We start from the raw sequence: 15972 nt of genomic DNA, 5'->3' as shown, positions 1-15972 counted from the left end.
TCTTTACTGTAGTCTGTAGAGAGGCTGTAGAGAGCCTGTAGCGAGACTGTAGCCTGTAGAGAGCCTGTAGAGAGACTGTAGAGAGACTGTAGCCTGTAGAGAGCCTGTAGAGAGACTGTAGCCTGTAGAGAGCCTGTAGAGAGACTGTAGCCTGTAGAGAGCCTGTAGAGAGACTGTAGCCTGTAGAGAGCCTGTAGAGAGACAGTAGCCTGTAGAGAGCCTGTAGAAAGCCTGTAGCCTGTAGAGAGCCTGTAGAGAGACTGTAGCCTGTAGAAAGCCTGTAGCCTGTAGAGAGCCTGTAGAGAGACTGTAGCCTGTAGAGAGACTGTAGCCTGTAGAGAGCCTGTAGAGAGACTGTAGCCTGTAGAGAGCCTGTAGAGACTGTAGCCTGTAGAGAGCTTGTAGAGAGACTGTAGCCTGTAGAGAGCCTGTAGCCTGTAGAGAGCCTGTAGAGAGCCTGTAGAGAGACTGTAGCCTGTAGAGAGCCTGTAGAGAGACTGTAGCCTGTAGAGAGCCTGTAGAGAGACTGTAGCCTGTAGAGAGCCTGTAGAGAGCCTGTAGAGAGCCTGTAGAGAGACTGTAGCCTGTAGAGAGCCTGTAGAGAGCCTGTAGAGAGAATGTAGCCTGTAGAGAGACTGTAGCCTGTAGAGAGCTTGTAGAGAGACTGTAGCCTGTAGAGAGCTTGTAGCCTGTAGAAAGCCTGTAGAAAGCCTGTAGCCTGTAGAGAGCTTGTAGAGAGACTGTAGCCTGTAGAGAGCCTGTAGAGAGACTGTAGCCTGTAGAAAGCCTGTAGAGAGACTGTAGCCTGTAGAGAGCTTGTAGAGAGACTGTAGCCTGTAGAGAGCTTGTAGCCTGTAGAGAGCCTGTAGAGAGACTGTAGAGAGCCTGTAGCCTGTAGAGAGCCTGTAGAGAGCCTGTAGAGAGACTGTAGCCTGTAGAGAGCCTGTAGAGAGACTGTAGCCTGTAGAGAGCCTGTAGAGAGCCTGTAGAGAGACTGTAGCCTGTAGAGAGCCTGTAGAGAGACTGTAGCCTGTAGAGAGCCTGTAGAGAGACTGTAGCCTGTAGAGTGAATGTAGCCTGTAGAGAGCTTGTAGAGAGACTGTAGCCTGTAGAGAGCTTGTAGAGAGACTGTAGCCTGTAGAGAGCCTGTAGCCTGTAGAGAGCCTGTAGAGAGCCTGTAGAGAGACTGTAGCCTGTAGAGAGCCTGTAGAGAGACTGTAGCCTGTAGAGAGCCTGTAGAGAGACTGTAGCCTGTAGAGAGCCTGTAGAGAGACTGTAGCCTGTAGAGAGCCTGTAGAGAGCCTGTAGAGAGCCTGTAGAGAGACTGTAGCCTGTAGAGAGCCTGTAGAGAGAATGTAGCCTGTAGAGAGCCTGTAGAGAGACTGTAGCCTGTAGAGAGCTTGTAGAGAGACTGTAGCCTGTAGAGAGCTTGTAGCCTGTAGAAAGCCTGTAGAAAGCCTGTAGCCTGTAGAGAGCTTGTAGAGAGACTGTAGCCTGTAGAGAGCCTGTAGAGAGACTGTAGCCTGTAGAAAGCCTGTAGAGAGACTGTAGCCTGTAGAGAGCTTGTAGAGAGACTGTAGCCTGTAGAGAGCTTGTAGCCTGTAGAGAGCCTGTAGAGAGCCTGTAGAGAGCCTGTAGAGAGCCTGTAGAGAGCCTGTAGAGAGCCTGTAGAGAGACTGTAGCCTGTAGAGAGCCTGTAGAGAGCCTGTAGAGAGACTGTAGCCTGTAGAGAGCCTGTAGAGAGCCTGTAGAGAGACTGTAGCCTGTAGAGAGCCTGTAGAGAGCCTGTAGCCTGTAGAGAGCCTGTAGAAAGCCTGTAGCCTGTAGAGAGCTTGTAGAGAGACTGTAGTCTGTAGAGAGCCTGTAGAGAGACTGTAGCCTGTAGAGAGCTTGTAGCCTGTAGAGAGACTGTAGCCTGTAGAAAGCCTGTAGAGAGACTGTAGCCTGTAGAGAGCCTGTAGATAGATTGTAGCCTGTAGAGAGCCTGTAGAAAGCCTGTAGCCTGTAGAGAGCCTGTAGAAAGCCTGTAGCCTGTAGAGAGCTTGTAGAGAGCCTGTAGCCTGTAGAGAGCCTGTAGAGAGACTGTAGCCTGTAGAGAGCTTGTAGAGAGACTGTAGCCTGTAGAGAGCCTGTAGAGAGCTTGTAGCCTGTAGAGATCCTGTAGAAAGCCTGTAGCCTGTAGAGAGATCCTCATCGCTGTTCTCTGTGAGACTTTGGCTGACGATCCAGAACTGATGATCCAGAACTGACCATTCTCAAATTGGAGAGTCATTGATTTTACCAAATCAAAACAAAAGATAATTGTCAATCAATATACCCCTAGAGAAACACCTACTACAGTACCACACAGACATGGACACATTTTCACTTGTACATAGTTTTATATCAACCTCAATCATGGCCTTTGTTTTCCATTTGGAGCAGCCTCTGGTGGAAAAGTGATTGTGACTATGTACAGCTCTCCCATAGGGACCCCAGAGCCGCCGATAAACCTCTGGCTTTTCTCTTCGCCCCGCCGGCCCGGAGTTGTGCTCTGTGGCTTTTTATGGGCATGTTCTATATTAGAGACGCTCCTGTGTGTGTGTGTGTGTGTGTGTGTGTCTGTTTGAAGCTGGGCTCACGTGAGGCCTATCACTCTGTGTGTCTTTGTGTGTGTGTCTGTGTGTCTTTGTGTGTGTGTGTGTGTGTGTGTCTCACACTACAGCTGTCTCGCCTCGACAGCCCTCTGCTCTGCTGTGAGGCTTTACACTGTAGAATCCCACCATTGGTTTCTCCTTGGTCACTTTCCACTGGGAGCTTTGATCTCATGTTTGCATTATAGCTCAGAGCCTGGTCATTATAGCTCAGAGCCTGGCCAGTCAGTGAATGTCAGAATAGGGGACGCCAAGCCATCGTATCAGATAGAGTATGCTTATATGGTACAGATAAAATAACTTGATGCTACGCTTTGATCCTTTTTTTCTCTTCTACTTTCTCTCTCCCTCTCTTTCGGTCTAACTCTCTGTACCATCTCTTTCTGTCCAACTCTCTGTACCATCTCTCTCCTTCTTTTTCTGTCCAGCTCTCTGTACCATCTCTTTCCCTCTCTTTCTAACTCTCTCTACCATGTCTTTCCCTCTCTTTCTAACTCTCTGTACCATCTCTTTCCCTCTCTTTCTGTCTAACTCGGTATGAAAAATGTATGCACTCACTCTTATCCAGCACTCACGCTCTGGATAAGAGTGTCTGCTAAATGACTAAAATGTAAAATGTAACTCTCTGTACCATCTCTCTCCCTCTCATTCAGTCTAACTCGCTCTATCATCTCTCTTTCTGTCTAACTCTCTCTCTTCCATCTCCTTCTTTCTCTTTCCCCTTTTTTTCCATCTCTCTCTCTCATTGATATTCTTTCTCAGTGAATGGTGTGTAATGTAGGCCCCTGACCCACTCATAGCCTGGAGATATCCTGGCTATTTATGTCTCTCTCCATTGGAAGTGGAGGATGATTGAGACGGGGGAAGTCCAGATTCACTCAGGGAATTAGGGGTTTCTGTCATCAAGCTGTCATCAAGGCAAAGGGTGGCTATTTGAAGAATCTCAAATATAAAATATATTTTGATTTGTTTAACACTTTTTTGCTTACTACATGATTCCATATGTGTTATTTCATAGTTTTAATGTCTTCACTATTATTCTACAATGTAAAAAATAGTCAAAATAAAGGAAAACCCTTGAATGGGTAGGTGTTCTAAAACTTTTGACCGGTAGTGTAGACTGAAAGATATGTACTCACAGACTAAACCTCCTGGAAAACCTCCTGGACCTTATCGTCATCACAGATATATTAGTCAGGAAAACCTCCTTGACCTTATCATCTTGACTTTTTCCACATTTTGTTACGTTACAGCCTTATTCTAAAATTGATTAAATATTTTTTTCCCTCATCAATCTACACACAATACCCCATAATGATAAAGCGAAAACAGGTTTTTAGAAATGTTAGCAAATTTATAACAAATAAAAAACGGAAATACTTAATTTACATAAGTATTCAGGCCCTTTGCTATGAGACTCGAAATTGAGCTCAGGTGCATCCTGTTTCCATTGATCATCCTTGAGATGTTTCTACAACTTGATTGGAGTCCACCTGTGGTAAATTCAATTGATTGGACATGATTTGGAAAGGCACACACCTTTCTATATAAGGTCCCACAGTTCACAGTGCATGTCAGAGCAAAAACCAAGCCATGAGGTCGATGGAATTGTCCGTAGAGCTCCGAGACAGGATTGTGTCGAGGCACAGATCTGGGGAAGGGTACCAAAACATTTCTGCAGCATTGAAGGTCACCAAGAACACTGTGGCCTCCATCATTCTTAAATGGAAGAAGTTTGGAACCACCAAGACTCTTCATAGAGCTGGCCGCCCGGCCAAACTGAGCAATCGGGGGAGAAGGGCCTTGGTCAGGGAGGTGACCAAAAACCAGATGGTCACTCTGACAGAGCTTTAGAGTTCCTCTGTGGAGATGGTTGTCCTTCTGGAAGGTTCTCCCATCTCTGCAGCACTCCACCAATCAGGCCTTTATGGTAGAGTGGCCAGACGAAAGCCACTCCTTAGTAAAAGGCAAATGACAGCCCGCTTGAAGTTTGCCAAAAGGCCCCTAAAGGATTCTCAGACCATGAGAAGCAAGATTCTCTGGTCTGATGAAACCAAGATTGATATTTTTGCCTGAATGCCAAGCGTCATGTCTGGAGGAAACCTGGCACCATCCCTACGGTGAAGCATGTTGGTGGCAGCATCATGCTGTGGGGATCTTTTTCAGTGGCAGGGACTGGAAGATTAGTCAGGATTTAGGGAAAGATGAACGGAGCAAAGTGCAGAGAGATCCTTGATGAAAACCTGCTCCAGAGCACTCAGGACCTCAGACTGGAGCGAATGTTCACCTTCCAACAAGACAACGACCCTAAGCACACAGCCAAGACAACGCAGGAGTGGCTTCGGGAAAAGTCTCTGAATGTCCTTGAGTGGCCCAGCCAGAGCCCGGACTTGAACCCGATCTAACATCTCTGGAGAGACCTGAAAATAGCTTTGCAGCGACGTTCCCCATCCAATCTGACAGAGCTTGAGAGGATCTGCAGAGAAGAATGGGAGAAACTCCCCAAATACAGGTGTGCCAAGCTTGTAGCATCATACCCAAGAAGACTTGAGGGTGTAATCGCTGCCAAAGATGCTTCAACAAAGTACTGAGTAAAGGGTCTGAATACTAATGGAAATGTTATTTTTTATTTTTTTTTATTTTTTAAATAAATGTGCAAAAATATATAGAAACCGGTTTTTGCTTTGTCATTATGGGGTATTGTGTGTAGATTGATGAGGAAAAAAACAAATGTAATCAATTTTAGAATAAGGCTGTAACGTAACAAAATGTGGAAAAAGTCAAGGGGTCTGAATACTTTCCGAATGCACCGTTTTGGTCAGGAAAACCTCCTGGACCTTATCATCAAATATGTATTGGTCAGGTAAACCTCCTGGGCCTTATCATCATCACAGATGTATAGGTCATAGCGTCACTTTATCTTTGCAGGGATTTCCTCCATTTCATGGAGAAGGGGGTTTCTTTTAAGGATCCTCTAGCAGGCTAATTGTTTTCGATGGGATATGGAGAGAGTGAAAGTAAAAGGTCTGTCGAGGTTGGTCCTCCCTATGAAAGGACTGTCTATCTCGGTTTATGAAAATCATGTGCATCTGATTTGGGCAAGAATTTGCTCAAAAAAAGAGTTCTCTCTTTCTGTCTCTCCCTCTGACACACAATGAGAAACTGTAGTAAGTTTGCTGCATTTTACAATGTCGGAGTGTATAAGATTATTATTCAAATCAAACCGATACACTTGGGAATAGAGCTGTACAGTACTTCTGACCATCATTTCATCATTTCCACATCTGTAAACATTCTCTAGGAGAGGCTCTCTTTAAGTATTTAAGCCACTGTTTGGAAGACCTAAGATAGTGGTTCCCAACTCCAGTCCTCGAGTACCCCCAACTGCACACATTGTTATTGTGGTCCCAGACAAGCACACCTGATTCAACTTGTCAATGAATCATCAGGCCCTCAATGAGTTGAATCAGGCATGATTGTCCTGTGTGCTGTTGGGGGTACTGGAGGACCGGAGTTGGGCACCACTGAGACACACTGTAGTATATGCTTTTAATGTGTGTATATTGTGACAACATATCAATGTCTTAAAGCATGCCAATCAAAATACGTATGTGTAAGAGAAAATATATTCTTAAACCAATGGCTGTAATATCTGCTAATATCTAACCCATAATGCAATTAAATCAGTTGTCATAGCAACGGAAGAATAATAACATCCTTTCTCAAAATAAAGCTAAATAAAGAAACAGAAATTATTATATTTGTTTATCTTTTCCACAGCATATCGACACCACGGGGGATATTTAGTTAAATTGTCATAGCAACATCAGCTTAGGTACAGGTGAAAATAAGAGAACTGTACCTCAGTGTCACTAGGGAAACAATGCGTTCCTTTTCCCATTTGTGTGAAGGTAAACTGTAAACATTAGACATGCTCAGTGCCTTACAAGGCCAGAGGGATCTCCCAATGAACAGAGGAATGCTGGGAGGAGAGGGAGGAGGGAGGGAAAGAGGGATGGAAGCTAGCAGGGATCTGGAAGTTCCAATGGAAAAAGGATCCTTCTAATAAAATTCCAGTTGCCCAGTTATAAAATCACAGTCAAATTGCACACTGCCTTCGACTAGCTGGCATGCATGGCAGTTAAGTGGAACTGCTGTATAACAGGGGTAGCATGAGGTAACTGGCCCATTGAGACTGGTGCTCTCACTCAGGCTATGGAGAGCACTGTGAGAGCTGCTCAGAGCACTATTACAGAGGAATGTATGGGTGTTGAGTTATACTTAACATTAATTGATAAAGGCTATTTGTATGTTGTCAGTTATATATATAAAAGACACCACCTATGAGATTGTTCAGTTTTTGTTGACAAGCATTCTCTCTCGCTCTCTCACTCGCTCTCTCGCTCTCTCTCTCTCTTTCGCTTTCGCTCTCTCGCTCTCCACCCCCTCTTTCCCTCCCAGATGGAGCTGTCTGACCTGCTGAAGCCTATCTCAGAGAAAATCCAGGAGATTCAGAACTTCCGGGAATGTAACCGTGGCAGCAGCCAATTCAACCACCTATCAGCTGTCAGCGAGAGCATCCCAGCGCTGGGCTGGGTCGCCGTGGTGAGGAGACATCACTCACTCATTCACATAGGGAAACAACACAGGGCTCCATTTCTAGTGATCTTAAGCCATCTTCTTCCTTGTATGACCGCTCATTCCTCCCCTTTGCTTTTCCGAGCTACCAGTTAAAAAAAATATCTATTCTCTTGTATTTTGGTATAATTTCAAGACCATTACATTTATCAAATCCCATCTACTTGAGATGCTGTGATACTGCGATACTATGCGGAAACTGTGGTCTCTCAGAACAAGTCAATGGTTTGCCAGGGAGCTGCTGTTTCACATGATTTGTGTCAAACCTGTTTGAAGGCTCATGTCACCACATTGTCTTGTGTCTTTGCTCTACACTAGCCAAAGCTACATTTGGCCTATCGTCTGTACATACTGTATATATCTTTGCTCTTGGCTACTGCACAGTGGTTTAATGCACTTCTGTCCAATGGATGGTGACATCATAATCGACTCCTCATTTTTATATCCATGTTTCAGTGAATGCAGAGCAGAGATGTCTAAATTCATACATGGGGTCAGCTTTGTTTAACCACCTCTCTCTTTTTTTTCTCCTTCTCTCTCTCCTTCTCTCTTCCAGAGCCAGAAGCCAGTTCCCTATGTGAAGGAGATGAATGATGCTGCCATTTTCTACACTAACAGAGTTCTGAAAGAGTATAAAGAATTGTGAGTATGGATGCTGGTACATTACAACTTTAGCTTATTAGCAACTTTGCAGATTATTGTTGCTCACTAAAAATACCTGTCTGTCTTTTTCGCTCTCTGTGTATTCGTCCTAATCCATCCCCCTTTTCCCTTGTCACCCTTTCTCTCTCCCTCTCTCTGTCTGTCTGTTGATCACTTTCTCTATAGAGACAAGCGTCATGTGGAGTGGGTGGGGTCCTACCTATCCATCTGGACTGAGCTTCAGGCCTTCATCAAACAGCATCATACAACAGGCCTAGTCTGGAGCAAGACTGTGAGTAGCAGCGGCACTTAAGATTTACAGGAATAATCATCCAGTCCAGTGGAGGCTCCTCAGAGGAGAAAGGGGAGGACCATCCTCCTCAGTGAATTTCATAAAAATAAAAATTTTAAAACATAAACAAAGTATCATTTTTAGATAAAACTATACTAAATATAATCACGTGTCACCAAATAATTGATTAAAACACACTATTTTGCAATGAAGGTCTACAGTAGCCTCAACATCACTCTGTAGGGTACCACCATGGTGTAGCGGGAGGACAGCTAGCTTCCGTCCTCCTCTGGGTACATTGACTTCAATACAAAACCTAGTGAGCTCATGGTTCTCACCCCCTTCCACAGTAATTATGATAACTTCCGGAGGACGTCATCCAACCTATCAGAGCTCTTGCAGTATGAACTGACATGTTGTCCACCCAATCAAAGGATCAGAGAATGAATCTAGTACTGAAAGCATAAGGTACAGCTAGCTAGCACTGCAGTGCATAAAATATGGTGAGTAGTTGACTCCAAGAGAAAGAAAGACAATAGTTGAACAGTTTTGAATAAAATAATTTCTTCCAAAATGAAGGAGAAGCAAGAGAGAGAGAGAGAGAGAGAGAGAGAGAGAGAGAGAGAGATTTTGTTAAAGAAAAATCACTTTCAGTTTCACTTACTTAGCTAGCAAATGCAGCTAGCTAGTTTAGCCTACTCCAACACACTGTTCAAACAGAGGGATGCTATGTTAGCTAGCTGGCTATGTCTATCCAACACAACACTGGAACTCTTCCAAGTCAAGGCAAGCTTTTAGTTTTACTAATTTATTGCCACCGGGCCTGCCAGTGTAAGTGCTAAACTGCTTACTGACTGTACACTGTAACGTTACTGTATGATTATAGCGGGTTTACTAACGTGTTAGTTATATTAGCTATGTTGACTATGACATTACTTTAGCTAATATGGTGACAACAATGTAGGCTGTGTGTAGCGGTTATGATATGGTCTGGCTTGGAAAGTATTTTTTGCCTGGTGTGTTGTGCATTGAAGTCCACAAGCTAAGGGAAAAGGTGAGAGGAGGAGAGCACATAGATGCGAGAAGGAATACAACGTGGCTGCTATGAAAGTGAACTGTGTTTATGCGTGATCAGGGGTGTGTTCATTCCGCCGATTCTATTGCAAAACGTTTCTTAAATGGAAGCAAACGGAACAAAACAGGGATAAACATACCTGAATTTGTCCAATAGAAACTCTTGTTTGCAACATTTGGACTAATGATTACACCCTATATCAGCTAGATGCAGGCAAGAGTGTGCAAGGCGGTATTGAATGTGTCACTGTCTGTCCATGTGTCACTGTCTGTCACCTCAACATTTTCTCTCAATCTGTGTGCACCTACGTTGTAAACTTTCCTTCATAGGCTAAATTGTAGCAACCTCATGATGGGTACAGGGAAAATGTGAGTATCATGTAGTAGCCTAATCCTATCACTGTTACATTGAGCTGGGTGAATGGAATATGAATGAGAGTCATCCAATATGCTGTAAAAGAAATAAGGCCATGCTCATTGTCCTCCCTCATCTTAAACGGCACTGACCACCACTGTAATCATCACTTACTAACTAAACTGTGTAACTACATTATCACATTATGACTACAACTCTAACGCTTCAGTTCACACAGTACATACAGTGGGGTCCGAATTATTGACACCCTTGATAAAGATGAGCAAAAATGACTATATAAAATAAATAATTAAAATACTCAGCTATATTGTATGCTCCAAAAAATTGGGAAATTATATTATTTTATACTAATACAATTGCTCTGAGAAATACAATAAAGTAATAGATTTTTTTCTTAAAGGTAGGTGTCAAATTATTGACACCTCTGTTTTCAATAATTTTCAATACCCCACCTTGCGAGGATAACGGCACTGAGACCTTTTCTAAAATGTTTTATGAGTTGGAGAACACATTGGGAAGGATCTTAGACTATTCCCCCATACAGAATCCTTCCAGATCCTTGATATCCTTTGTCTGTGCTCTTCAGGTTTTCAATGGGGTTCAAGTCTGGAGACTGAGATGGCCATTGCAAAATATTGATTTTGTGGGCAATTAACAATTTCTTTGTGGATTGTAATGTTAAGGTGAGGTATTGAAAACAGGGGTGTCAATAATTTTGACCCCTACCTTTTTGGGGAAAAACAGTACTACTTGTTAAACAAAATCTCTTTCTCAGAACAATTGTATTAGTCTAAAATAATATAATTTCCAATTTTTTTGGAGCGTAAAATATAGCTGAGTATTTTAATTATTTATTTTAAATAGTCATTTTTGCTCATCTTTATCAAGGGTGTCAATCATTTCGGACTCCACTGTATGTTATCATCATGTTGTAACTGTGCTGTAAAACAGTTACATGAAGACATATAATGGATAGTTAATGTCTTATATTACAGTGCTTCAGCAGCACTACTATCCTCTAGCTAGCCAACGTCCAGTGGGGCATTCCCTCTACATTCCATTATCTATGTGTTACAGCAGCAAATAGCTCCTGATCAAACCTCCTCAACACTGCCCTCAGCACTTTGACTTGTTGGAGGAATAGGGCCAGGGCCAGGAGTTTTTTCATGACTGTGTGACCTGAGAAGGAAAAACTCGGTTCCCACTGCCTGACTTCTCAGGACTTTTATCTGACGTTGGATAAATAGGCCCAGAATTCCCTGCTTTTTCCGTGATTAGGTCACATGGTCAGAAAACGCTCCTGGCCCTATGGATTAACTATAACCTTGCTTGCCATGCAGGTTTGAACAGGCGGGAACAAGACTCAATGAATTACAGCTCGCCTTGAGACATAATCGTCTCTGACTATTTTGGAGTCGTCCAATTGTTTTCATGTGCAGCAGAGCCTCAGATGTTGTTTTCTGTTGTTTTATTTTTGAAGCGGTATAGGGCTGCTGCCCATATGGTACCCTATTACCTACATAGAGCCCATAGGCTCTGGTCAAAAGTAGTGCACTAAATAGGGAATATGGTGCCGTTTTGGGATGTCTTTCTCATGTTAATAACTCCACAGTGTATATTTCCATGTGTAGTTATGCAGGCAGGCAGCTAGTTGCGAAAGAACCAGCTTGTATGAATGACTTGGTCCCTGGTGTTCTGGTGGCTGCTTTGTGGTTCTCAATTGAGCAATTGTAGAGTCAACCCCCTGCCTCCGTCCCATCATCAACCCACTGTTTGTGAAAGTCTTCTATCCTATGCTTTCCGTTTTCTTCATCTACTACTCTTTGTCCTTTTGTCTTCCCCCCTTCTCCCCTTCTCCCTCTCTCTTTCCCCTTCTCCCTCTCTCTTCCCCCTTCTCCCTCTCCTTTCCCCCTTCTCCCTCTCTCTTCCCCCTTCTCCCTCTCTCTTCCCCCTTCTCCCTCTCTCTTTTTTCCACCCTTCTCCCTCTCTTTTTCCCCCCCTTCTCCCTCTCTCTTCCCCCCTTCCCCCTCTCTCTTCCCCCCTTCTCCCTCTCTCTTCCCCCCTTCTCCCTCTCTCTTCCCCCCTTCTCCCTCTCCCTTCTCTCTCTGGCAGGTATCCAATCAGAAATCATATTCCTGCATCCAGTGGAAGTGATGCGTTTATTTGTTTGGCTTTTTGCGTGATAATAAAATTAAAAGTAAAACTCCTTGAAAACTTCACATTTCTCTAAACCCGAAAGAGTGTTGAACTCAGGTCAAGGCAACTGTCTGTTTCAGTGATCTGCCATAATCCTCTATGTGGTCCTTTGAGGCACATAGGCTGTCACACAATTTGGTGGATTGAAAGTGTGTGTGTGTAAGTGTGTGTGTATGGAGGGAAACCTGACAGCGTGCGGTGACTGTGTGTCAGCTGTCCCTCCTGCCGTTAGGTGTCAGGGTTTTTGTGTGTGCGTGTGTGTGTGTGTGTGTGTGTGTGTGTGTGTGTGTGAAGGATTGTGTGGCGTGGACAGGTGGTCCTCAGGTTGGACTTGAATGGAGGTTTTCTTCATCAAAGAAAGCCCCAACAAAAGCCCTGTGAGTCTCAGGCCCTACACACCTGCTCCAACACACCCCACAACATAACTTAAACTACTGGGCTTTTTTCTCGTCTAATCTGTCTGCTTCTGTTCAGAGGGGCAGGGACACACTGTCACACACCCTCACACGCAGACACACACACGTTGTGTATTCACACAAACTACACACACACAAGAGCGTGCACACACACACACACAGCTCTGGATTCAATCCGTATCGCAGAAGTATCGTGGAAAATCTGTGTTATAACTCGATTAAAATTTAAAGGCAATGTTCATGGCGACTGCATTCGCGGTAATAGCTGCATATGTCAGCTCAACCGGAAATGACCTTTCAATTTTTATGCGGATCTTCCATGATACGGAATGAATCCAGCCCTTAATTTCATTGCACTCAGCTTTAACCCTTGGGCATTTGCTTAGCTGATAACTGTAATACAACGGTGTTGTTTTGTAATGATATGTACCACACATGTCACAGGTCAGAGGTTGAGTACTGTCAGCTGGACCTCATAGACTGCTGAACCTCCAATAAACTACGACACCAATCACCAGTACATCAGTCTCACACTGGCTGCAGTGGTACATGCGTGGTGTGTGTGTGCGCTCGTGCGTGTGCATGTGTGCGTGCATGCGTGTGGGGGGGGTTGTTGTACAGTTGCTGCGGCTTGTTTGAGCATGTGTAACTTTCCTTGGCAGCTGTGCAGTCAGAGACAGACAGACACAAAGAGAGACAGAGAGAGAGTCTGCTTGTCTTTCCTGGAGTTGGCAGGCAGGTGGCTTTACTTTCATCTGCTCATTAGCTTGGTCAGTAAGGCTCTCAGTGAGAAAAAATGCATTTGGAGTAAAGGTTGACCAAAGTCCCTGTCGCAGCAGGACTTAGGCTGGGATTCAATCCAATCTGCCTTAGATTCGTGTTATAGCACGCTTGACATTAAAGGTCATTTCTGATTGACCCCACATATGCAGCGTTTACCGTGAATGCGATCTTTGCGAATGCGGGAACATTGCCTTTAAAAGCTGCATTGTCACAACCTACAGTCGGATTGAATCCCAGCCCTAGGTCTACACTTTTCACCATATACATATATAAACATCAAGAACAGCACCCTGACACATTGATAGTTAAGGTTCCTATTGGCCAAGGGCGGACAACTCTGGTCCTGGAGAGCTGGAGGGACAGGGTTTGCAGGCGTTTGTTCCAACCCAGCTTTGACGTTGGCCACCTCTGCTATAAGAAACCAGTTGAATATGAAGACCCTCAACTATTTGTCCTATACTCCACCTGCTGGCCAACAACTGTAGTTCCAGAACGCGTCACCATCATCTTGTCTTGATTCACAGACAGTAACACGCCTCTCTCTATCTCTCAACACAGGGTCCCATTGCCCCTCCCTCTCTGTTCGCCCCTGCCCCTGGCGGTCCCTGTCCCCCTCCACCACCCCCAACCCCTGGACCCCCACCAGTATTCACAGGTGAACTGCCCCAGGCCGACAGCACCATGGCCCAGCACTTGGCTCTCTTCGCCCAGCTGAACCAAGGAGAAGCCATCACTAAAGGTAGCCAAGCCACCATCACCCAGGGGTTGAAGAGCAGGGGAGGGAGGGAGGGAGGGAGGGAGGGAGAAAGTGAGGGAGAGTTGTGGGTTGAATCAACAGTTACAGAGTCCTGAGAGCACCACTGCCCAGCTGAACCAGGGATCTGACATCACTAAAGGTAGCCAAGACAGGAGAGAAGACGAGGAAGGAGGAGGAGAAACAGAAGGAGAAAGTGAGGGAGAATTGAAGAGAGTTGCTGTGTTGTGAGGACATAGAAATAGTCATTATATTTCTATGCTGTGTTTATTAAACAACAGTTAGGGTCAAAGTTTCTCAAATGTAGATTTGTTAGTCATTTTGTTATACATTTTTGTACTAAAACAATAACTTATTACAAGTAAGTATCCTCTCTCTGTTCACTAGCGTTAAAGCACGTCTCAAAGGACCAGATGACCCATAAGAACCCTGCCCTTCGCTCCCAGGGAGGGGAGAATCACGCCTCCCCATCCAAGAGCCGGAACCCCGGAGGCTCCTCCAACATAGCGCCGCCCCAGAAACGACCCCCACTGCTGGAGCTGGAGGGGAAGAAATGGAGGGTGGTACGTTACCTAGTATCTTGCCTCGCCTGCCAGGTTTCTAAGTTGTCCTATTATCTAAATGGAGGACATAGAGGATCTTAAAGAATATCTGTTGAGTCAGGAAAGTTTAGGTGCTTCTCACAGATTCAATGACCAAGACTGCTGTTAGTGTGACAGTACTTTTTCGGAGGCGATTGTGATGTCTGGTGCTGAACCCAATGAGGTCATCCAAAGGTGAAGGGTCAAACTGGAGAGGGGTCATACGGTCACAGGTCTTGTTTGTTGTTTCTCCCCACAGGAGTACTTTGACCAGGCTCATGACCTGGTTATCGAGGAGCCAGAGCTGAGACAGGTGGCCTATGTCTTCTGCTGCAGCAACTCTACTCTACAGATAAAGGGAAAGATCAACTCCATCATTGTGGGTGAGTTCAGCCATCTGTTGTATTACTTCTGAGTTGATAATACTATATTTCTGTTATTAAGTTTGATGATTTACAGTGGGGGAAAAAAGTATTTAGTCAGCCACCAATTGTGCAAGTTCTCCCACTTAAAAAGATGAGAGAGGCCTGTAATTTTCATCATAGGTACACGTCAACTATGACAGACAAAATGAGAATTTTTTTTTCCAGAAAATCACATTGTAGGATTTGTAATGAATTTATTTGCAAATTATGGTGGAAAATAAGTATTTGGTCACCTATAAACAAGCAAGATTTCTGGCTCTCACAGACCTGTAACTTCTTCTTTAAGAGGCTCCTCTGTCCTCCACTCGTTACCTGTAGTAATGGCACCTGTTTGAACTTGTTATCAGTATAAAAGACACCTGTCCACAACCTCAAAAAGTCACACTCCAAACTCCACTATGGCCAAGACCAAAGAGCTGTCAAAGGACACCAGAAACAAAATTGTAGACCTGCACCAGGCTGGGAAGACTGAATCAGCAATAGGTAAGCAGCTTGGTTTGAAGAAATCAACTGTGGGAGCAATTATTAGGAAATGGAAGACATACAAGACCACTGATAATCTCCCTCGATCTGGGGCTCCACGCAAGATCTCACCCCGTGGGGTCAAAATGATCACAAGAACGGTGAGCAAAAATCCCAGAACCACACGGGGGGACCTAGTGAATGACCTGCAGAGAGCTGGGACCAAAGTAACAAAGCCTACCATCAGTAACACACTACGCCGCCAGGGACTCAAATCCTGCAGTGCCAGACGTGTCCCCCTGCTAAAGCCAGTACATGTCCAGGCCCGTCTGAAGTTTGCTAGAGTGCATTTGGATGATCCAGAAGAGGATTGGGAGAATGTCATATGGTCAGATGAAACCAAAATATAACTTTTGGTAAAAACTCAACTCGTCGTGTTTGGAGGACAAAGAATGCTGAGTTGCATCCAAAGAACACCATACCTACTGTGAAGCATGGGGGTGGAAACATCATGCTTTGGGGCTGTTTTTCTGCAAAGGGACCAGGACGACTGATCCGTGTAAAGGAAAGAATGAATGGGGCTATGTATCGTGAGATTTTGAGTGAAAACCTCCTTCCATCAGCAAGGGCATTGAAGATGAAACGTGGCTGGGTCTTTCAGCATGACAATGATCCCAAACACACCGCCCGGGCAACAAAG

General features: G+C 44.6%; 1 protein-coding gene across 2 annotated transcripts in view; it reads left to right on the top strand.

The window, feature by feature from the left end:
* Nucleotides 1-15972, top strand: part of LOC121560741 (adenylyl cyclase-associated protein 2) — a 37829-nt gene that overhangs the window by 14071 nt on the left and 7786 nt on the right. For both annotated transcript variants that reach the window (XM_041873661.1, XM_041873663.1), the window contains 6 exons: nucleotides 7095-7238; nucleotides 7828-7913; nucleotides 8100-8205; nucleotides 13609-13789; nucleotides 14192-14367; nucleotides 14645-14768. In XM_041873661.1, the coding sequence (XP_041729595.1) occupies nucleotides 7095-7238; nucleotides 7828-7913; nucleotides 8100-8205; nucleotides 13609-13789; nucleotides 14192-14367; nucleotides 14645-14768 (817 nt within the window). The remainder of the gene's footprint in view (nucleotides 1-7094; nucleotides 7239-7827; nucleotides 7914-8099; nucleotides 8206-13608; nucleotides 13790-14191; nucleotides 14368-14644; nucleotides 14769-15972) is intronic.

Source organism: Coregonus clupeaformis, chromosome 17 (genome assembly GCF_020615455.1).
Source record: "Coregonus clupeaformis isolate EN_2021a chromosome 17, ASM2061545v1, whole genome shotgun sequence".
Classification (NCBI taxonomy): Eukaryota; Metazoa; Chordata; class Actinopteri; order Salmoniformes; family Salmonidae; genus Coregonus; species Coregonus clupeaformis.
This window is presented reverse-complemented; position numbering and strand designations above follow the sequence as displayed.